The sequence below is a fragment of the Strongylocentrotus purpuratus genome, unplaced genomic scaffold, assembly GCF_000002235.5.
Source record: "Strongylocentrotus purpuratus isolate Spur 01 unplaced genomic scaffold, Spur_5.0 spur5_scaffold_15, whole genome shotgun sequence".
Classification (NCBI taxonomy): domain Eukaryota; kingdom Metazoa; phylum Echinodermata; class Echinoidea; order Camarodonta; family Strongylocentrotidae; genus Strongylocentrotus; species Strongylocentrotus purpuratus.
In genome coordinates this window covers 15,523,697-15,548,818 of record NW_022145600.1, presented here as the reverse complement: position 1 = coordinate 15,548,818, position 25,122 = coordinate 15,523,697, and the positions used below count along the sequence as shown (strand labels likewise).

The 25,122-nt window shown below is 35.5% G+C and overlaps 1 protein-coding gene across 1 annotated transcript; it reads left to right on the top strand.

Annotated features, from left to right (window-relative positions):
- The first annotated feature begins 5 nt into the window (after window positions 1-5).
- LOC581331 (transient receptor potential cation channel subfamily V member 5) lies at window positions 6-24,587 on the top strand. Its single transcript, XM_781337.4, has 16 exons — window positions 6-215; window positions 2,482-2,825; window positions 8,098-8,251; window positions 9,817-9,987; window positions 10,837-11,026; window positions 11,757-11,910; window positions 12,908-13,159; window positions 14,577-14,735; window positions 15,617-15,724; window positions 16,598-16,702; window positions 17,368-17,522; window positions 18,827-18,936; window positions 19,306-19,448; window positions 21,140-21,256; window positions 21,782-21,913; window positions 22,234-24,587. Exons 2-16 carry the CDS (start codon window positions 2,628-2,630, stop codon window positions 22,444-22,446), a joined length of 2,361 nt encoding a protein of 786 aa, XP_786430.2. The 5' UTR covers window positions 6-215; window positions 2,482-2,627; the 3' UTR covers window positions 22,447-24,587.
- Window positions 24,588-25,122: the final 535 nt, after the last annotated feature.

Here is a 25,122-nt window from a genome sequence, read left to right as displayed (position 1 = left end):
TCATATGGTATACAAGTCGTCGCTTTCAAACACCGAACAAACCATTACCAGTGCATTCATTGTACATCAATTCATTCAGGTGAGGCATTGTACACATACCGACCGGGCCGTCTCATCTGTTGAAGGTAGTGGAACAGGTAATTCGCGATATTAATTCTACAGGATCTGACCAAAGAGATATTACAACCACTGAGTTAACTACGCTGATACAAGAGGTGAGAATTATTAAAAGAATACCATACGTGTGAAGGCCGACATGACGAGTGAGAAATAACGTGTATTATTATTATGCCAAAATTACTTTCAGTAGTTTCAAATATACACGGTAGACACTGCACAGTACTTTCAGTTTCAGATTGATTTTAGTAAAGCTAAAGCATAAACCTAATCAGGTCTGTCTTCAACATTAATATTTTACATTTGTATCTGTGTATATTAATATGATTTTTAGGTAAGCCTACCAATAATTCTTTTTTTACATTTATGAACTGAGTATAATCCATATATTATCAATCTTACACATGCTGTATCTGTGCATCCAAATTAATACCTTGAATACCTTGAATACCAAAACCGTCTTCACTCCAGCTATGTTTTTTTATGATATGTAAATACTATATTTAATAGTATTATCATCATTATTATCATTATCATATATTGTTATTATTATTATAACTATTATTATCATTATGATTCTTGATATTGTAATTGTTTTTGTTATGTTATTAGGCCTAATATTATTATTACTACTATTATCATTTTTCAATATCTAATATCATTATTATTTTTTAATATTGTCATCATAATTATCATTATTGTATTAATTTCTTCTCATCAATATTGTCATCAATATTTTCATCCTTTATTTTTATTCTTCACTTTTCCTTCAAAAAAATACTTATTTTAATTTAGTTTTCATTCTTTTACCTCTTGTTGTTTCATCTTGTTTTTTCTATTACTTCATCTTCCACTTCTTTATGTCCTCCTTTTATGTTCTTGTTCCTTCTTTTTTTTTTTTGTTGTTTTTACTCATCATCATCATCATCATCATCACCTCCTCCTCCTCCTCCTTCTTCTTCTTCTTCTCCTCCTCCTCCTTCTTCTTCTTCTTCTCCTCCTCCTCCTCCTCCTCCTCCTCCTCCTCCTTCTTCTTCTTCCTCTTCTTCCTCTTCTTCTTCTTGTTCTTCTTGTTCTTCTTGTTCTTCTTCTTGTTCTTCTTGTTCTTCTATATGATCATCATTATCTTCTTTTTCTTCTTCTTCATTATCATCATCATCTTTTTCTTCTTCTTCTCCTTCTTTTCTTCATCTTTTTTTCCATTTTGAAGTCATATTAAAGACTTTATAAAAGAAGCATTCATTTTCTTGTTTTGGGTCATGAAATTTCTAGGCTTTAGAAATCTTGGATTTTTGCACTAAAGATTTTGAAAATCTTTGTTAGTCTTATTCCAAATATTTAACTTATATACACGTATAGTTATTTGATGCATGCATTTTTTTGAATACGATATATATTCCTCCCAGTTTTTAAATCAATATGAATTGATAAATTATCAAGCCCCTCTATTGAGTTTTAGTTTTATTAACAATAAGAACAAGTAAAACATAATGTATCAATCGTGATCACATAAAATAAAAAAATATAACTCAAGATAAATAACATTATACATAAACATTATTTTACATATAGTGAAAGAAAAGAGTATCAGCGTGTCCACACACAAAATTTGTTATCCCGAAACTCTATAACGAAACGTTGTATAAAGAATCATCGTATAAATTCCAGGGCGTCCACACACACGAGAAAGTTATCCCGAAACTCTATAACGAAACATCGTATAGGTGCCCAGTTTGCTACTGTCTTTGGTGAGCGCCAAAAAATACCCAGGTCCCAATTTCGCTTTTCTCCATTTTTTATAGATATACCTGCAAAGTGATCTTGCAAAGTGAGTTTAATTATAATAACATATTTTTTTTATTCTGTTTTATATCAAGTTTATTTCTTGAAATCACTCTCTGATACATGTCTCTGTTGCGGTGGGTCCCCGCCCAGTTATACTAGTTACGTCCACAGTCAAAACTTTCTGTGATTAGCATGATTAAGCGTGATTCTTTATTGAGTTCTAGTTCGAAACGATGCCCAAACCCACGTTTCGTTATACGACGTATCGTTAGTAAGCGTCCACACATGCAATTTCATCGTATAACTTTCCCGAAACAGTATAACTATCCCGCAACGATATAACTAATCATCCCTAATCACGGAAAGTGTTGTGTCTGGACATGGGGTATGTGTACATTTTTGTTGTTAAATGGGGTACCAGAAGTTAGCACAAGTGCTAGTCGAGTCTGGGTATATATACCGGTATGTAACATAAACTAATCTATATAGTGAAAGTAAACAAGGAATAGAATAGTCATTTAGAAATATTCCTTACTGAATATATACATGTAACTGTATTTCCTTGTAATCTATTTACAGCTGAAAATTACCTCTGAAGGGAAGGCTGAAGGCTGGTAAAAAGCACAGTAATATTAGCAACCTTTGCATTCTGTATTTTCTGAGTTGGACAATTTGGACTTAAGCAGCATCTTATTCGATAGTGATGCATTGAGAAGGAGGAAAGGATGGGAGCAAGGAAAACAAAGCTTGCAACTGATGATAATGATGGAAACCGGAAGCAGGTTGATGATAATAGTCAGGACAGCTTCCAACTGTACTCACTGGTAAACTTGAAAGGAGGAGGGGAACTTGTTGAACTCACCAGGGAGGGTATTAAGACAAAGGACTGGAAACCACTAGAGGACAAACTCAGAAGTGAATCGGTAAGCATCTTGTGCAATTATGTTATTATTATTTTTGTGGAGTGCTATCAGCTACACAAATGTGCCTTATGGGTTTTATGGCATGCAAGTACATGTACTTGTCTAGGGTTATAGTCCGCAGTTTCTATGTGCAGTAAGTCAAAAGTCACTTGCACCCAATTTTATAGGAATACATTAGTGGGTGTACAAATCTAGCTCACAGCAAATTGGATGTAGGCCATATAGCCAGTAGATCAAGCTAGTAGATCAATACTAATGATTCTTACACTTACATATATCTTCAAGATACATGTACACTGTCTGTATGTATAATTGTTACTCAGTTGACTGTTATAAACTATATTAAATGTTAAAGGTAAATACCAGTTCTGGTCATGCAATTGGATTGTGAAAGAAACGTTGTGGAATCGATCAAAAAAGGTTGATCATCTAGCATATACATGTAAGCATTGGTGTGTACTGCAAGATTCTGGAATCATCAAAATTATAAGAATTTTGGCCCAGTCTTGGTAAAGTTACAAGCACTGTATACAGAAAGATGAATATGAGACTATGCAACTCGTGGGCGATATATCTGTCCGGAAATATATAATAATTTTCCAAATATATCAATTAGTAGGCGGTTTGTATCAAAATTTGTATCATTACGTATTAGTCAAAACATATTCTCTCACATGATTGGTAATAAGACCTTCCATTTCATTTTTTGAGAGGGGGGTGGGGGGGGGGGGGGAGGGGCGTTTCCAAAACTGGTCTATACCTTTAATTTTTGCTTGCAGTGGCCATTCGATACAAAAAATGCTCACATTTTTTTCTATTTTCAAGGACTATCTTTATCATATAGTTTACTTTTGTTATTGAAAATATTCTTGATAGCTGTTGTTATTAATCGTCACAACAAAATTGTGGGTAATGTTGTGCATACTTTGATGAAAGCTACCCAAATAATTTTCACCAGGATAGCATGCAGTATTCATGGTAGTTAAAAGATAACCAGTATTTTCATGAAGAAAGCTAAGGTGTATTTCCTACCGAGTGTTAGCTGAAATTATATTTGGTTCTAGTGTAACTTCTAGATCAGTTTAAGTAACTATAAAGCAAAGATCAGTAGATTTTATTTGTAATATTATACTTTGGCTTTTCGATTCATCATTTGACTACCATGTGATTGTCATAAACATCGTTGTCTTAATTATGGCGCTGTACTGCTGTGTGTCTAGTTTTGTGACTACAAAATGTAGACAGTTTTTAATGGAAGTTGGCTTGAAGTATTAGACTAGTACTTCATTTGCCTATCATGTTCGGTCATCTGACATGGCCTACCCAATCATGGACCAATAAACCAATCAAGTCTGAGGTTTAAAGAGGAAGTACAGCCTGATAGTAAGTTGGTTTTGATAAAAGCAGAAAACAACAAAAACAAATAAGTGAAAGTTAGAGCAATATCCGATAAACACAAATTACATGTACTAGCAACACTGAGACGCAATTAGCGAGTATCTCTCTCCAATTTGCTCTGTACAAAACATTTCATAAACTTTCATTTTCTTAGTTATTGATGATGGAATAGATTTGTTTCATACAGGGGTTGTATAAAAGCATATATTTGTAATTATTATATTTATGGTGATTGAAAGATTGAACATTTTCTTAACAGAAAAAAAAAAAAATTATAAACAGAGCAAAAATCAACAAATGGGAGGGCAGTGGGCACCTATCAAGAGTGTTATTTGTATGTCACAGAGTTGCAAATTTGCGTTTGATTGATCTTATCTTTGAACATTCATAACTTTTTTATATATTTTTAATCGATTTTCGCTCAAACATTCACTGAGTTATTTTGTCTTCATTTTTTCAATTTCTATTAAAGAGACTTGGTAACATTGTTCAGATGAGAGATAGTGGTGCTAAGGTAGTGACTTCAATGCTAGATGTACAATTAAAGATAATCTGAAAATTTGAGTGAAAACGGACTGTTATTCATGGTACAAATTGGGAAAAACTGATCTGATCGATTCCTTAATTCTCCCAACTATATTATTTCAATTTAATTACATTTTAGGTGAATGGAAATCTCACAAACCAATAAAATGGCTCTACATTCCATTCCAGACATTTAAGTGTTCACAGATTTTTTATAGCCAGTTTTATGTCTTTTTTTCATGGAAAAACAGTTTGGAAAATTCAAAAATGGTTGGGAGAATTTACTGTTAATCAGTGTTAGAGGGTGTCGTACATCGATGCCTTCAAAGAAAACCATGTATATCTTTGTGGTTTCAGAATTTGTTCAATATTTTTTGCATGTCAGAGGGTTAGTACAGTAGAAGGAATATAGTAAGTAACATTTAATATAAATACTAAGCAATTTTTTCATCAACCTTCAACAATGTTACCAAGTCACTTTAAAACCATTTTAATATCAGGGCGGACTTCCCCTTTAAGGACCTTCTCCTAATTGAGAAGCTCTTTATCAGATCATGTAAACAAAGCCAGTCAAGCAGGGGACTGTATACAGTTGTATAAAGTGCTTTGACCCTGATACCCTGACCTATAGTTGTAGATGGACTTCCAGGGCTATGGTACTTAACAGGTGCATATCTTCTGTTTAGAACCAGAAGGATGTAAAATCAAAAGAGATAACTCCCTTTGGTTTCTAGCATAAAATGTAATGATAGGTTGTAGATAGGGTAAATTTAGTTCTTCCGTTGACATTCATTTGTAGTTTATAAAGGAAATGTCACAAGTTGATAGATATAACTCAAATACTGTTGACAAAAAATAGGCACTCTTTAATTGTAACTAATTTTTTTATATCACCTTTATTGTGCGAAAGCAAATGGAAATTTATTTTCTTGCAAGGTAGACTACACATAAGGACATCATGTAGATACATACATGTAGATATAAACATGTACCAGGGTAGAGAGTGGCAACTGTTTACAAAAAGGCTTGTCAAGGGAAAAGCAAGAACAAAAATGAACTATAAGCAACCCTTCTATCAAATGTTTGGACTTTACGTACCGGTAATCACATTTCTCCATCTTACCACCAATATTTCTATATTTGATTACCGTTAAGTTTCTTTTACTACTAAATATATTGACTGGTTTGTATCATGTAATAACGTCTAGCTAACACCCACTGCTTCTTTAACACAGCTAGCATGCACTGCATGTGGAGCCTAAGAAATTGGTCTCCTGTGAAAGCCTGTCATTGCTTTAATATACAGGCGCAGCATCCTATTTAACTAATTGCTTTTAAACCCAATCTAGCATCAAACTGGAAAGGTATATGCCAAATTATTAACACACCAATTTACATGTACTAGTAGATTATCCATGCTCTATAGAAGTCATGCTCCATTAATCATACATGATGTAGGATGAATTGAGAAACATGTTCAGAAAAAACATAATTGGTGGATATATTTTAATACAACCACTGCATGTAATTAATATGTTTCTATCAAAGTATTTAACCACAGTGATACCAATGTAGGATTCTTACAATTTTGGGCTATTTTCTGTACATTTGTATAGTATATCCTAAAAAACTAAAAAACATATTTTTAGGCTAAGCATTTGGAACAAAAGATAGATGAAAAATATATTCAGTTTTGAAGATAGTAAAAGAACAAAAACAAATATTTTCTGTGCTGCTTTTTATCACTATTTTTTTTCTAGATTTATATTTTTTTATTTCATTTTGACTATAGGGGAGAAACTCGAATGGTAGAGTAATACCAAACACCAAGCTGGACATAGCTGCACAAAATGGCGCCACAGCTTAACAACTACAAATAAATGACGCTCTGTTAAAGTATAGGACATATATTCAGGTTAAGAGATTTCTACACAAACACTTAGATGGCTAGAATATCTTCATCTCGAAACTGACTCTTGTCATGCATGTGTGTGATTTCTAGTCCCACTCTGAGCAGTAAAAAATGCATTCATAAATGATTGTCGCTGCATAGTGTGTAAGCGTGTCCCTCTTCCATTCTCGATGCAAGCTCGGGTTCAGGGTGAAAACACTCTGTTCCTCAAACAGAACGGGGTAACTGTGGGCCAGTGTGAAGGAGAGTCACAACCTATGCATGTTGTTAATATGCTACACTTCTCGCAAAGAGTATAAATCTAGGTGGAATTTTACTTTTAACTAGGTGTTCAGTGTGCCTACATAATATACAACTGGTAATCTACATACAGATCTTTTTGATAGGCTGCATATCCTTTTGAAGATAAACAGTAGAAGAAGAAAGAAGAAAAAAAAAATTGGTCAACAGAAAGTAATCTAGGATAAAATTTGTATGGAATAGAATATTAAACCCTGAGCTGCCAAAATTATGTCCACTCTTTCACTTAGAAATACCAAATATGTGTACATGCACAGCACTCATCCACTGTAGCTTTGCCAAAACCTTGTAAACTCTCATTGGTAGCATGATAGTACGTACAGTAATGGATGCACTAAATTGCTGATTGTATTGTGCAGATCAGAGTGTGTTGCACACATAACTGATTTTATTATTCTATAGTCCATTTTCGGTTCTTGTTTTAGCTCTTCATTTGATACACGAGTGATATAGGCAGTTTGGGAGAGATTGTAGATTTACCTTACTTTCTATTTTGTAGTGTAGAGCTATATTTGAACAGGACATTGTTCTGTAGAATATGTATGAAATCTATTGATATTCATGTACCTCCTTTTATTTACAAGCTCTGTTATTTGCATATTTATTAGTTACAGTTGTCGTACAGTGTACATAGAAATCCATGTAGATATATGCAAATAAACCCTCGGGTTGCAAGCATGCAATATCCCACCGCTGCCACCATGTGTGTAATTGGGTTTTTACAGACGTGTGTCAATCAGAAATGATTATTTACGTCTGGGGACCGACTTTTAACGTCACCATCCGAAAGATGTGACTCAGTTTCGAACCTGCGTCCTCGACTGAATCAGTTAGTAACTTCCACTGTTAGCTGGATTACAGGCGCACGCCTCAACACCACAACGCCACAACGCACGCCGCTGCCACCAGTTTGTAGCGTGGCCTATACGGCTAAGGCATGGCGAAGGCACGGCAATTCCCCACATGCAAGCATGGAGTGAAGATGTGTGTGTTTGTTGTTCTCTGTAAGTTAGAGACCCGCCTTGCCTTCACCATGCCTTAGCCGTATAGGCCACCCTACAGTAGTTTTGCTGGCACTGAGCTTATAAGGGTTAATATATATTATTGACTGTACATTCTATCATTCTTCTATTACAGGTGAAGAGATTCCTGTACAATCATGGACAAGGCAAAGATATCTCAATCAAGGAACTGGTTAACCGTAGGAACCAGAGCAGAACGGAGAAGGTTGAAATCATTGGAGCAGCGTCAAGGCAGCACAGTGCCAACACCATCAGTCCTGTGAAAGCTGGTAAGATGCAGCCTGCATGCATGTAATTATGTTAAAAAAAGATATTAAAAGGGCAAATGATAATCAACCTTAATCTACAGTGTAATAATGTTATTGCAGTAAATTTAAAATTGTTTGGAAATGTATACATACCTGTAACAGGATAACTGGCAATATATGTTAATGGAACTAGCCATCGTAATGTTCAACTAATGCCTAGGTCACATATAAACCGGATCCCGTATGATTTCCCCTACACGGCGGCTTACCATGGATTTAGAGACCGTACGGGAACCTTCCGATTTTCATTTCTACGGCATGTGGGGTCACATATTCTGTGGCGCCCGGTGAAAATTGGTGACGGCAGGGTGCCGACCGAGTGCGGCCGGTAAGCTAATGGGCTCCGTCCGATGAGCAGGTACACCCATGGCTCCGAGAAGGTGCTCTGCCAGGGCCCGGAGGGGTCCTCAAGGCGCCCAGCTGGGTGCCGGGCAGTGCACTGAACTATGTATCCTCTGGCATCCGCACCTCCTGTATTTAAAGCTGCGTTGTACATTTTGAGATGCGTCCGTGAGGGACACGCACAGGCAATATTCATTTCAAATGGCCCCCGGACGGCAGACGCCTGTTGTTGTGCATATCACCCGGGGCTCTTGCGGGGCCCGTGAGGGAGCCGTAAGGCACACATCAGAACCCTTGAGCACTGCAAGGCGCCCATAAAAGTATTTCATGAGAATTGACCAAAAAAAAATTGTAAAGGGCCTTTCCGGGCACCGTCCGGAGCCCGCACGGGGCCCTTAAGGTGCCCTATGGGCCCTTTACGGGCTTTCTAATTCTATGGCCTAACGGTCAGATAAAAGTGCCAGGAGAATTGGGAACAGCCAACTCAGCACCAGGCTTGGCGCCCGTACGGCTTAAAAAACTGTCCCGGCGTCCGTACGAACTTTACGGCAGCCGGCGGGTAACTGGCCGAAAATACTAAAAATGTCTGTTTTTACTCGCCGTACGGGCCCCGGGGTGTATATGTGAAAGCCCCATAAGTAGGCCTATCGAAGTGCAGATAATGAACTGGAAAATATATTTTTTTGTATTATGATGATGATTATTTCAAATTGGATAATTTGTAAATATTCCTGTTTGTCATGTTTTAATACCCGGGCATATATTTTTTTCTCAAATCCATTCTCTATTAATATCACAGAAATACAGGTGTTATATTGTTTAAAACCATGGGTCTTTGCTGTCGTATATGCAAATTCTTTGACAGCCCAAATCATTTTATCATCTGATTCATTCTGTGTATAATATGTTTAAACATTGTTTCTCTTTCACTGCTGGGCCTGCTGCACATGGGCTGTACCAATCGGCAATTGCTACGCTACAAACGAATAAAATGTGAAAAACGCACTTAAATAGATAGTACAGGTTCTGAGGGTAATTTGCTGCCAAATTGTTAAAGGAGTTTCTGTTAACAAATGAGTCGTGATCCTTGCAAATATAAAGCACAGCTTAGTTTGGCTATAAAGAAGCCCCACCAATTATAAGAACATTTTATTATCTTGCCTGGAAATTTCACTATTTTGCAGGCGCAATACGGAAAGTTTGCTGGGACCTAGACCAGCGAGGAGCTGTTGGAGAGACCATCCTCCATCTCTGTTTCCTTAATGCTACTGAGCTTCATAGTGAGCTTGCTAAGAGAATCATCAAAGAATATCCTCTCCTTGTTAATGACATCTTTCACACAGACCTCTACCAAGGTAATACTTGTTATTTCCCTTATATTACGGGCCACCTATATTACAGGTCTTGCATTGGTTGCCTATCCGATCACGAATTGAGTTTAAAGGCATCGTTTAACAATGTTTAATCTAAGATGCTTGGCCCTACGTGCTACTAGTGTCTGCGGTATGGTGTAATATTGAAGCCCTAAAAAAAAATGTGCTTCAAAATGATCAAGAAGTGCCTCAAAAAAGTAAAAATCTTGGAGTGACCGGTTTTACCATACATGTACTCGTTTCCCCAATAGACTGTAGTGTTATGAAATCGTTTGGCAAACGCAAAATTTGGTTTCGATTTCCAATCATAAATTTGTTGATAATCAGACAGGCGATCGGCTTGTAAAAGTCATGGAGTTCCTGACTGACCTAAAGGTTTATAATTATCATTGCAGCATGAGCTAAATCCAGGATTTTGTTTCAGATTCTGAGACAAAGTTACCGGATCCCTTTAAGATCTTGTTACTTGTGTATCAGTGTTTTCGTGAAATAGCTCCAACAAATCTCTCAGACCTCCTTGCAAAATACCGGTCAGTGAGAAGTCTGAGGTCAGCACAGAAGAACTTGTATGTAGTACCTCACATTTCAACTATCCTATGCATTAACCTGTGGAGAGGCCAGTACCCCTGCATTTCATAATCAGATATACCCAGATGAAAGCACTGATTGTCATAGTAATACACGTACTTTACCCCTCCCTGGTAAATAATTATGCTTCAAGATTAAATACAGGTGATAGGATTGATTGACAGTGAACTTAGTGCAAACATGTAGGCCTCTGTATGAAGATAACTGAGTTGTTATTTAAATTGAAATGCTTTCTTGTGATAGGTGAGAGCTGTCTTCACTTTGCCATCGTCAATGAAGACTTTACCATGGTCAAGTTCCTGGTTGAGAATGGTGCCAACATTGATGAGAGGGCTTGTGGCACTTTCTTTCTGCCTGATGATCAAAAGAACACCAGGAAGGACACCTATGACCATGAAGTTATTGTCGTGGATAACAAAACAAACTATCATGGGTATGAATTATACAACAGGATTTTTGCAATGTACCATGTATAACATCTTAATTCAGTATTACTTGTATTATAGAATTTACACTCACTGATACAACAGGCCCTATGTTTTATTGTATCTGATAAGCCAATACAGTCTACCTTACACAAATCAAATCTTTTTTGACTCATAGAAATACATAATATTTAGATTATTTCAAAAGTCAAATCTTGATTTACTGTAGGGACAGTAAGCAAAGACAAAAGAAGAAAACAGGCACAATTTGAACTATATATTGACTTCACCATTCATCAATTACTATTTGGTGATTGGCTATTTGCTCATGTTAAAAAATGTTTTATGTATGAAATCATGCACACAACATTTTTTAACATATTGATCTGTCCACAAAAATGGAAATTAGCCTGTATGAACTGTGCGAAGTAGACCTAGAGGGAGGGAGACCTAGAGGGAAACTCAGAATCAACTGGGAAGAGAATGTCAAGAACTGGAGTGGACTAAAACTGGAAGAGTACGCCAGAATGGCAGATGATAGAGTGAAATGGAGAGATGTTGCAATCAACCTCCGAACCGGGAGAAGATACTCAGATAGATAGATAGATAGAACTGTGCGACTTTTAATATTTTTGGGCCGCAGGTATCTGCTGTCTCTTATTAACTTTAAATAAAAATATCCCAACATTACCAACACACTAGCTGTTACCTAATTCTTCTCTCCTGTTGATTCCCTAGACACACCTATTTTGGTGAGTATCCTCTGAGCTTTGCAGCATGTTTGGAGCAAGAAGACATCTTACGTTACCTTTGGAGCAAGGGAGCTGATGTGAATGCACAGGACTGCAATGGAAACACTATCCTTCATATGACAATACTTCACAAGAAGAGGGTAAAACAAAGAGCCAAAAAAAGAACATCATTCATTACCACTTCCATTTTTGTGGGACTTGTCTTCCTTTCAATGTCTTTTTACATTCAGTATATAGTTCTGTGTACATTGTGTAAATATACACACTTGGATGTTCTCCCGCATTTCATTTACATGTAATAGTCTCAGATGATTTATAGATTGATAAATAGGTCTAAATACCGGTAGATTGATTGTTGATTGGTCAACTTATCAGTCATATATATTTACATGCATTCCTATTTGTACATACAGACAAAACAAGAATATCTCTACTTTCATAGGGGGATAAAATGCTAGATAATTTGTTAAAGAAAGTCTAGTCGAATATGAGGAGGCCGTTATATAAGCCAAAGACCTCATCTCAAACATCTACGTTATTTCACCTCCACTTTCATACAAATGTAGTTTTCATCTGACAAAGGAGACAATTAAATATTAGGTGAAATAAAGAATCGCACATTGAAGAACTTGTGTTTTTATGAAAGAAATGAACCGCAATGAAAATAAAGATCACTAATTCTACTCCTGTCAGCTTTTTTGGTCTAAAATTGGTTGCTTTATCTTTATAAATTGAGGCTTTGAAAGGCTAAAATCAGGTTTAATATATATATTGTATATAAGTTGCAAAATTTGAACAGTACGTTGCATCACCAAACATTCTATGGAATCTGCTGAAACGGCTGACTCTTACTGAGATCTCTGGTGGGTCACACAAGTGGTTCACTGCATATATCTTGGAGTAATTAAATGAGTTCAAATCAGGCAGTACAATAGAACAGTAGGTATAAAATTATGATTAAAAAAAAACAAACAATTACTTGTATATTGAGATGCAAAGCTTGTCACTTCAATGTGATGATATGATAAATCCTTAATTTAAGGTTATCCCCATTAAGGTACATGTATCCTTGATATTACTATTTCACTATTCCAATGATATATATGCACCTATCATCATGCTTGCCTTTATTTACAGGCTCAGTTCACCCAGGCCTTTGAGCTAGGGGCAAGTTGCAGCATCACCAATTACCAGGGGTACACTCCTCTCTGTTTGGCAGCAGAGCTGGCAGATATTGAATTCTTTGAGAGCATCATTCATCTAGAGCGCCAAGTTTCATGGAAATATGGTGATGTAACTTGCGCCCTCTATCCTCTCTACAACCTGGACAGTATCGGAGTTGATGGGAGCGTCAATGAGAAGTCAGCTCTATTCACTATCGTCAATCAGGTAGAATCATCTAATAACATGCTTTTATATCATGCTTTAACCCTAAAAAGGCGGGACTATTTGAGGTCTTGATACGGCCGGGGGGGGGGGGGCATTATGGCTCACCCCTAAGATCTCGGCCTTGAAACGGCTGATTGCCGCGAAAAATTTGCACGCATGTCAAGTGAAGTGAATAGAATACAGGGAGTCCTGTACCAAAAATGGTGCTTTTATCCGGCAAGTAACGATAATTTCATAAGCCACCTGACTATAATAACATGCTTTTATATCATGCTTTAACCCTAAAAAGGCCGGGCTATTTGAGGTCTTGGGAGGGGGGCATTATGGCTCCCCCCTAAGATCTCGGCCGTGAAACGGGTGATTGCCGCGAAAATTTGCAGGCATGTTAAGCGAAGTTTATAGAATACTATGGTAATTTAATTTTTTGAAAAATTCACTTATTTGCATATTTATGGTAATTTATGCAAATAAGGTAATAACATTCACCTTTTTACCCATAAATCAAATATTCTTTATATTTCAGCATTCTTTTTCTCAACATGTATTCGTTAGACCATTTGAAACAATAATAAGACACAAAATTTGGAAGAGTTAGGTTATTCCTTATGTTATCTATTGTTTTGATAATTTCTTATGTATTTCATTGTTTTTTCAACTTTTGTATTTTATTGTTTTGTTCTTCTTTTTTTCCTTCTAACTACTATTCAACTGTTTTGACTCCCAAAATAAACATCTAAACTTTAAACAAGATCCAATAACCAATGTTTTTTCTCTTTTTAGGAAAAATGACATTTCCATATGTTTTGTACACAAATCAAAATGAGCGATTTTCGGGCTGACATGCAAAGACTAAAGGTCATGTGACTTTGTAACTATAACCCCCGATGCGCAAGACTCAAAAGAAAAAAGTCAGCGAGCAGCGGGGCGCCATCCGGCATCCATATGCGTTCCCAAACAATCAGAAAAATTGCGGAGGGGGGGGGGGGCCATAACGGCCCCCTGGCCATATGAGGGTTAAGTAAGTTGAAATCAAACTACACCCCATTTTCTACATTTGCTGTAGAACTCAAGTGGTCGATCTAGCGGATATGTCACTTAACTGTGTGGATTAGATATGGTTTGTGCCCCATTAAGTATTGCATTCTCACGTACATCAAGAGATGCAGGCAAGACAACGTTTAGCGATTGTCTTGTTTTCATATTGAAATGGCGAGCAGGCTTTCTCCATTTTATCCTTTAATAAAGGCCTTGCAAATTTCATCAATTAGCAAATTATTTGAACAAGTGTCTATAACCCCTTCAAAAATAGAACCCCATAGAAATATTCACTTACCATCATTACACTTTAAAATTGTGAAAGACTCGTAAGTATGCACATATCAATGAAATGAAATCATTCCATGTCTCTCATTCCTAGTCGGACATTGATCATCTGGGCTTAATGAAGGGTCTGATGACTAAACTGCTTCACGAAAAATGGAAGACATTTGGACGGTTTCAATTCTACCTGCGCATGGGGCTCTTTATATTCTACTTGATACTGCTGACAACAGCATTCTATCTGCGCCCTGGAAAGGTATGTGTAATTTGGGAATGTCTATAACAAGAACACTTTCAGTTATGTATGCTTGTGTTGTTTATGAGTATTTAGAGATGAGGAAGTTAGCTTTATAGCTGTCCAAATCATATTTGTTTTAATATTAATATATTAATAATTATCATCAGTAACAAATGAGTAAGACAGTTCATGTACATGAAGTTGTACTAGAAATATAGAGAAAAAAAAAGCTTAGGTCATGTCTCTGGAGGGTCTGTTTTCTTTAGAGGACCTATTATAATATGATATACATAATATATTTTCAGTATATTCAGATATTTTTTTATACAACAAACTGGAGAAATATCCAAGTCTACATCACAATCCAGTGACCAAACAGCCGATTTGAGATAGACTTGGTGATCTCATATTAAAAAGAATTGATTTGATTTGATTTGATTTGATTTATAACTTTCTTATTATTGGTCTGATTTATTTCAAACTTTCACCATTCCGTTTGTCTTACTTTTGTGTGCTAATAACGTACCATACAAATGAACTCATTACATGGGTTTGATTGCCCTTCATTCCTCAAACTTGGTGCATCATCATCATAGTGAGATGAAGTGATTAGATTATGGGATAAGGACAAAGGTCAAGGTCATAGAATATGTGTGTATCAGCAAGTAAACATTAAAGATATGGGGACAAATGTGTAGTTAAAAGTTATAAGGTGATATTAAACTCCCAATCTTCCCTCCTCCCCCCAAATAAAAAGGAAAAAAAGAATGATTGATAGAAAGATGAAAAATATGATAAAAGATGAAAATTACATTCCTGTTCAAGAAATGGGAAATTGGTGTGATGAGTTTGAGAATGTATGTATAAACCAAGCTATACCTTTCATTGTATTATGCCAGGACCGTAATGCTAGAGATATCAATGTCACTGATTCGTTTGGAAACACTACGGTTGTGCATAAGTGGAATAGGTGTTATCTGCTCTATTCAGACACAACCCAAGACAAGGTAAGTCTTAAAGATCATACTTACATACAATCTGACATCAGAAGAAGATTCCATTTATCATGCATGTGATAAACCAATAAAATATATCCTACATGATGCACCAATGCATTCATATTAAAAAGACAATACCTACGTGCTATAATGATAATAATAATATGGATATTCATATAGCGCTGGTATCTGCCAGGCTCATGACGCTGTATATATTTTATTACCCTGGTTGTAGCCAAGCTGCTAAAGAAAGAACCACTCAAGCATATCAGGTACCCATTAATTTACACCTGGGTGGAGAGTAGCAAATGTAGATTAACGTCTTGCCCAAGGACATTACTTATTAGTGCCACGGCGGGACTCGAGCCCGTACCTTGTGATCTGCAGTCGGGCGACTTATCCACTAGACTACAACACCTCTACAAGATGTTGTTATCACCCCTCATCTCCCCCAAAACAATAGATTTCTCATAGCCTAGCTCCCTAATAATATGCCCCTAATTTATAGCGACTGAGAGCAATCTTTCTCAAATTTCCTCGAAAACCCCATCAAAATCGGTAATTTCATGTAATGAGAACTATTTGGTCGCAATGTGACCTCAAAAATCTTTAAATTTTTGCTGGCTCGCTTTGCTAATGTTGGGACATCGAACCATTCACATACAGATTGAAATATTTGTTGGTGATTGGTGTCACTCTAATTTGCAGTTGAGGGAGCAGAAATGTGATATCATGACTATAACCTATCCCTTTATAAAATGTAATTATTTTTTAGACGTATGAAATAATAATTGTAATCATTGAAGCTTAGTAGAAACATGTACTACATTTGAGCGAGAAGGAAGTATACAGACTCAACTGTCTGATTTATTTATCTTTCAGTGTCGTCTAGCATTTGAGTGCATGACTGTCTTTGGAGCTATCATGTTCCTTTACTTTGCAGCTAGAGAGCTCCATCATCTTAAAAAGCTCTATTGGAATGTACTGGTGAGGTTCTCTTATTTTTATTCTCACGTAGTAACAAGCAAGAATTCTTTAGAGTCCTTTTCCTTGCCCAGATGTACAAGTATAAACAGATGAAGGAGTATTTTATTTTCTCAATATTTCCTCAAACTTTTGAAAGAGTAAAATAATTAACATTCAGTTCTTTCATCATACATCAAAATTTGAATCACTCAAAGGCTATGGTGAGAGTGATTATTTCTGTAATAATACCACAGTTTTTCAATAAATGAGATAGTATGGAATACAATAATGCCAGTTATCTGCAAAGTAAAATGTATTCTTGTAAAACTGTCCTCTGTAGGGATATTGTTGATTGAAAAGTAAATAAAGTTGAATTACCAAGAGATCTGCTATTTAATCAAAATCACAGAAATCTGTTATGATTATTGTGCCTAATATCCTTATACATTTACATTTTTTTCTTCACCATTACATATAATTATGGTAGGCCTATTCTATTGATTCTATCACATATGTAGGATTAAAAGATAAGAGGAGTCTCAGAGATATTGAGTACATCGCTTGATCACAGAATTTACTATGTAATTGTTAAAATAACCTGGCTTGTAAATTCTTCCTTTTTCATGAGGAATTCATGTTGCTTCATTTATAATTATTATTATTGATGGATTGTTTTTTTTTTACAGCGTAATGCCCCAGCCAAGGCCATGTTCCTCTTATCTTGCTTCTTTGTGATCCTGGCATGCTTTGGGCGGATTCCTCCCTGTGCTCCCTACTATGAAGATGTTCTTATCATCCTGTGTGTGCTTACAGCATGCCCTTACTTCCTCTTCTTCTTGAGGTATGTGTCTAAACTCTCAAAGTGAGACCAGATTTACGCTTCACAGCAACTCTTTACATCGGGCCGATGGCCCATTGGTCTATTGAAACAACCCTTAAAGAGAAAGTCCTGCCCATTTGAAAGTTTACTTGAATAAATAGAGAAAAATAAAAATCATCAAAATCGGACGAAAAATAAGAAAGGTATGGAATTTTAAAGTTTTTCATAAATTTCATGAAACAGTGATATGGATCATATAGACTGTATGCAAATTAGCGATTTGATGATGTCATCCCCCTACTTCTATCCATTTTATACATACATTTTACCAAAATTTCACTTTTCTGCTCTGGGAATATAAAACATGGATTAAATCCTCACTGAATATGTGCAAAATCACCATTACTGTAACTTATTGTAATAGGAAGGATAAAATGTATACAGGTGTGTATATAAAAAATAATAAAAAAATAGAAATTTCATAAACAAAATGTATGGGGAAAAGTGAGGAGATGACATCATCAACTTGCTAATCTGTACACAACCTATGTATCAATGTTTCGCTAAAGGATGCTAAATGTTAAATTTTTGTATTTTTCATCCGATTTTCATGAAAATTTTACTGTTTATGAAAAATAATTGTTCTCTTTTTAAAAATTAAACTTGCACATGTGTAAGAATTGCCCTTTAAGAAATAGGATCAGTCAGATGTGTGAAAACTAACTCTGAAAACTCTAACTTTCACCACAATAGGATATACATACAGACTGTAGAGAAATTCTCATTCAATTTCAAGAGAGAAAGAGAGATCAGATCATAAAGATACCATTTTATCAAGTATGTTTGGTTTTAAAGTAAACTGGAAGAGTTGAATTTGCCCATAATGAATGAAAGTATAAATTGCAATCTTCTGTCTTTTGCCTTCCTGTCAGGGACTGAAACTTGTATATAATGATGCAATGTGGTGCAAAACAAAAAGAAAGAAAAGGAAGGATGCCTTATGAATTTCCATTTGGAAATAGAGTTCACTATTTGTGATCAACAGTTGTTCATCAAGGTTTTCACGATGCTTATGTTTCCTGTTGTAGTTATTAGACATGCACTTCGATAGGATGGGCTATAGTCTTATAATGGAGACCGAGGCCGAGACTGAGGCATAATCTTCCAAGCTGAAGACCTTGTTAGGTGCCTTGAGCATCTCTTGGAGTGGATATGTGCGCATTATAAATGTTGTTGTTATTATTATTATTATTATTAAGACAAACCCTTGAGACTGAAACCTCTGAAATACCAGACTGACACTTCAATTATTTTTTTTACAACAGAGTATATGCCCTTGTAGGTCCATTCATCTTCATGATCTACAAGATGATTCAAGGAGATCTGCTTAAGTTTCTTCTTCTCTATCTCATCTTCTTCATTGGTTTCTCACAAGGTAAGTTCCGAAAATTGTTATCTGTCCTTTTTCCCCCTCATATCTAGGCAATGTTGTTTGATCATGGCCATTTTTGTCATCTCTTGAAGTTATATTGATGTTAAGTTTATTCAAACATCTTAGAAGAGTAATTTTGCTTGTCATGAGATTATCATTGCATGTATTCAAAGAGTGTCTTATTGTCTTTTGGTATACATTGCTTCGTTTAATAAAATATGACATAAAATGTGGCATAATTTTTTACAAATAATTATTCAAAAAATATGTTGTTGGAAACTGCTGCCCAGAATGATTTGGATCGATTTTGATTTTGTAATTGTCAATGATAAACGGTACTTGAAAGCTATCTCTTTATCTTTTTGTTTATAGCAATGCACATTGTATTTCTATCCTCTGTGGGTGCTGAAACTAATTTCATCGACTCTGCAGTCAACATGTTTGTCATGTCTCTAGGAGAGTTTGGAGACGTGTATGAAAAGTTTGATGAAACTCGGTACCCGCACATGGCAAAGGTAGGCTAAAAGCCCTATTTACCTCTTTAACAAGTAATTTAGATCTGATTGCTGATTATAATGATTTATACAACACCTACGTGGATCCTTGTCATTTGATTCGAGGATTGTTGGTCACATGATATTCAATAGATGTTCTATTGCACGGGCATGCACTTTTGGTTATATTCGCTGTGCATTTTTGGTTATATGCAGACTGCGTACCTCTCTGCCGTGCGCGTATCCCTGCGTGTATCTGACGCAAAGGCAATCTGAATGTTATCGAGAAGGATTGACTCCAACTTTAATTTATCTTTAATATAAGGAGTAAAGCATAGTTTGTTGATTAACATTCTATTAGATCTTCTTTGATGTACCGTAGTATAAAACAAATAATGAATGTTTTTCATTCGTTCAATATAGTGCGAATGTTTACATTCGTTGAAAGATTAACGTTAATTCTATTCAACTTGGCTGACGCCTCGTTGAATAGAATGTTCGCACTATTGAACTCATAACCATTCATTATTTGTATAATATTGCTACAATTTATATTTTGCTCATACCCTTTTCAGGGATGCTCAAGGCGCCTTCAAAGTAGTTATTAGTATCATGGCTTTAACCCAGCTGCCATAAGGCACTAAAATCATTAAAAGCATCAAGAAATTACTTTCTACCAGGTACCCATACGAAACCTAGATGGAGAGTGGAAAATGTATACCTTCATTATATCAATTGTTTAGTAAAGTAAAAATGGTTACTTTTCAGGTGTTTCATTACTCAGGGATGCTTGTTTTGTTTTCAGACTCTACGGTAGATATCTGTAGTATTTCCTACACAATGCGCGCCTGGTATACTTTGCAGGCATTGCTCAGCATTTTCATTGAAATACATTTCTTTGCTTAATTGTGACGTCTCTGCTACGTATTCAAACTTAACACCAATATATTTGTAATGTTACCTAGGCTTTGCACCTAGTAATTTTACAGGTGCTTCTCAACATTTTTAGTAAAGCACATTTTCTTTACTTAATTGCTCAAACTTTTCACCAAGATATTCCTCTGAGCTTGTAAAGCGTTTCCAAGGTAAAATGCCTGGTTACTTACTTGTATTAAAGGTAAAGACCAGTTATGGTCATGCGATTGCATTGTGAAAGAAACGTTGTGGAATCGATCAGAAAAGGTTGATCATCTAGCATCTAGCATCTGCAAGGTTCTGGAATCATCAAAATGATAAGAAATTTGGCCCATTCTTCGTAAAGTTACAAGCACTATACACAGAAAGATGTATATGGGACTACCCTATATCTCTCACAGACCATGAGAGAAACAAATTTACCAAATATATGAATTAGTAGGCGGTTTCCCTGCAAATTTTTTATCATCATGTATTAGTCAAGACATATTCTTTCACATGATTGGTAATGAGAGCTTCCATTTCATTTTTTGAAATTGGGGCGTTTCCAATACTGGTCTTTACCTTTAACACTATTTGTGCGTTGCCTTAGAAAAGCTAAAATTATTGTTCATGATATTTGTCATCATAAATTGATAAAAACTTGAAGCATGAAACTTGTCTTCTTCATCATTGATATATATATATATATATATATATGAAAATGTCTCTATTACATCACATTAATTTTACAATTCAAACAAATTACACAAATCTAACAAAGAAATGATGATTTCTCTGTGTCTCTCATTATCCAGTTCTTGTTCTTTGTGTACATGGTGCTTGTGACACTGCTTCTGGTTAACATGCTGATTGCCATGATGGGGAACACATTCAGTACCATAGCTAATGCAGACTATGAGTGGCAGAGACAGGTAATTGCCTAACTATGAAGCTTGTGTTATTATCTAGAGGTAAATGAGGGAAAATAAAGAGGGAAAAAACAAAACAAAAACAACAACACAGTAGTATAGTTCGAGTCAAGAAAAGGATGGTAAACAGAGTCCAATTGCGGTGAGATTTTCATAACTATGTTCATTTTGCCTCAAATCAATATCAAATTAGTTTACCGGTAGGCCTACTTTAATTCTTAAATGGAAATCATGGTGAAGGAATCTGTTCTTCTTTTTCTAAATATATCTTAGAAATTTGACAGTTTTAGAAGCTTGAATTTTAGATCTGTTTTGCAAAAGTATCCAGGATGTGGTAGGATATATCAATGATCTTATTGTGTAGACACCAATACTACCACAATTGTTATTTCTTAGTAAACTTTCATTAAAGAAACTCTTTCCTGTTGCCCTTTTCAAATTATTTCTTTCATTGCTGTTTTGTTCTTAGTTTAGTAAATATATTTCCTTCTATTAAACTTGTTAAGATATTTATTTCTTTGTCTTTAGTGGGCGAAAGTGGTCCTGGTTCTGGAGCAATCCTTATCCCCTGAAGTGCGGCATAGCATGCAACTTATGTACTCTCAACCTGTATGGGAAGGCCTTCCTGGCAGAGCCATGGTACAGCAAACAGAGAGAGAGGTAAGGTCATCAACAGAGGTCAGGCTCAATCAATGTAGTCATGAAGGTCACGCAGTCATAATATATAAATTGATCTTCAATATATGTATTTTGAAGACATGATGTACTCTTAATCTGCATTGTTACATAAAAACTGTAAATCTTGAATCCTTCTTTTTATAAGAAATGTTTAAAAAGTGTTTTGTCAATAGTCCACAACCTTTGGCTTTTCCCTCATTTTAAAATTCTAATTACATCCATTTTCATAGAGGAGACAATTTTTCAGTTTTAAAGGTCATACTCAAAGTTTTGGCACTACTTTTTTTGTCATTCTTAATTAGACCCATGATGACAGAGAAGTGCAGAAGTCCCGTCAGCGCAACAGCCGTAACACCAAGATGAAGTACATTGATGGGGAATGGGTGCCACCTCCTATGAATGACCGTCCCCGTGACAGTGTCTTAGGGGCACATCAGCAGGGTGACTCAAAACCTCCCATGACCCTTGTTGTACCAGAAACAAAGATCATTCCGCCGGATGGGGACTATGTGTGATTATGTATTCCACCATTACCATCAATGTATGTTGTGTTGATAAACCACTATTGAAAGAAACTTTACATTCAAGCTACAGTCAAACCAGTCTTCATGGCCGCCTGTCTACATTCTCGGGCTCTTTTTCTTTATCCCTTGGATGGCTTTTATGGACATGTTTGACAGTATTGAAGAGGCAAGTTTGCAGATAATATAGTACTTTCATCATATACATCTTATAAAGCCTGTGCCTGAGTAGGCACATCACAGGCATATCACGGTAACTGGAATATTCACATACTTCAATGTTTGAAGATTGTCTTCTATATTAGGTTGAAAGGCATGTGATATTGGTTTTTCCCCTTATCATTGAAAATGGGATGATTATAAATTCAATTTTTCAACGCTCCAATGTTAGATATTAGGTCATTTTTTTAGAAGTAGTTAAATGTCATTAGACAAGTAGACCTACTGCTATATGGGTTAATATGCTCGTAGCAATAGACCTGATGATGTAATCAAGTACATTTTAGATAAATAAACTCATTATTAACTTGTGTGAATCCCATTATTCTCTTTATGTTCCATGGCAAGTAATATGTAACCTATGTACTGTACATAATATTTATTGAGTATATCATATTAATCATAAAACAGTTGGACACTCAGAAGTAAAAGTTTATGCTTTATAGCAAGTATTTACTATTTACTAGTGATTATATTTATTGATTATATTATACTAAGCATATAATAGTTTGAGACTCAGAAGTTAACAGTGTCAATTAAGCACTGTGAGAAATCTGGGTGTATGGCACAATTCTTGTTTAAACATAGGGAGCCACATATCCAACACGTGTTAATCTGTTTTTTGTTGTTGTATATGTTATACAATCTTCCCCACATGTATAGATACCAGAAAAAACACTTACAGCCTTGTCCATGCATGTATAATTAGTAAGCTTGATTAGACTTATTCTTTACATGTAAACATGCATGTAAATTTGAAATCCACTTGCATCAAAGTGTAATCTGACACATGCTTGGGTGACATGTGCTCAATTCAAATCTTTATTTCATCAAAGACATTGGGTTTAGGGTTCGGTGTGATTGTAATTTGGTTGGAATTTAGGGAATTTTCTAATAGAAATTGACTGTCGAAGCATTTGTCACTGGAGCAACGGTAATAGAACTATCATTAGCCCTCTTTTTACAATCAATTTTTTTTCGCATTCTCGATGTGATTCTGTTACTTATTTTTTAGGAATTCATCTAAGCTCATTATACAGCATGGTCGACATGTTTTATGTTTAGTTTTATCGCACCTTGCTGCATATGCTGCTGCATGTTTATGAAATTCATGTTATTGTCGCAATGGCATTAGAAAATTGTACAAGTTACATGTACCAACTGCCAATGAAGCGGATGACATAATAATTACCTGGAAGAATATGCATTTGCATACAGCTCAATGATCAACAAAGCAACATTTAAAAAAAATATTACAGTATCTCCAGCCTTACATAAATGTAGTTAAAGGTTGCTATCATCAGTCAAGGTACTAGTAGCATGTTTGTAATTTATATTGTAGAATGATTAAGCAGGTGTTGATGAATTATCTTCAGTACTTTCATTGAAGCTATATTTAGTGCTTTGCATGTATTTTTTTTTACTTGTTAGAGGTTTGTACATTTGTGTGGACCAAACTTTTATGCCAATAACCTTTATTATGAAACATGAAACTATATTTGTATGACATTCTGCCCAAATTATCATAGTTAAGCGAGAGATTCAGAGCTAGGAAATAAATCATTAGATACATTTTTAAAGATTTTTTTCATTTGTTTTTGGAAACATCATCCCAAAGGATAAGTGTTGGTATACTGAAAGATGACCTTTATTCATGCCTATTGATCTACGATATTCCATCTGAAAATGTACAAGGAATATATTAAAGAGTATATTTTTGGCATGATGTATCATATTTTAGCATGACATAGGCGCTGCCTTTCTATAACGTGACACACCAGGCGAACTTGTACATGTATCAAACACAAGCTGTAGTTATAGAGACATTTTAATTCATTAACAAAACCTATCATTTTCAATGAGGGAAAATCATAGCAGAGGCGGTAAAAATAATATTTGGAAAAAAATAAATAATAGGAACAAAGTTACTATACAGTGCGTCCCAGAAAAAACGAAACCGAGAACTATCGATGTTTTATCATAACTTAATCACAATTATAATTAATAAATGAAACAAATTGGGAAAGCTTAGATCCTCCTCTTTCATTCGATGCATTTCACATGATGCATATTTCACGCATGAGTGATTAAAAGCAATTTGAAGAGAGGAAACCAAAAAGTCATTTGGCGGACGGTATCTGAATTTTAAAGGGTAAATCACATTTCTAGAAAGTTCAATTTCTACCCTTTCATATGACACCTGTTATTCCTGTTATTCCTGGTTCATTTTTCCTGATGGAGGTGTCATATGAAAGGGCAGAAATTGAACTTTCTAGAAATGTGATTTTCCCTTTAAAGACCGTCACCACTACTGGGCAAGAAGGGATTAGACCACACAGCGAGCCAGCGAGGTCGATGTGACAGGTGGTTATCTCATTAACTCAGCTCTCATTTAACATAAGAAAAAGAGGATAATGGGGGACCAACAGGCACCGATTGGGGAATTTTCTA

Coding starts and splice junctions, on each gene's coding strand:
- LOC581331 (XM_781337.4), top strand. CDS start 2,628: ATGGGAGCAAGGAAAACAAAGCTTGCAACTGATGATAATGATGGAAAC. Junction 19,449..21,139: donor GGTACCCGCACATGGCAAAG/GTAGGCTAAAAG, acceptor CTCATTATCCAG/TTCTTGTTCTTTGTGTACAT. Junction 21,257..21,781: donor ACTATGAGTGGCAGAGACAG/GTAATTGCCTAA, acceptor CTTTGTCTTTAG/TGGGCGAAAGTGGTCCTGGT.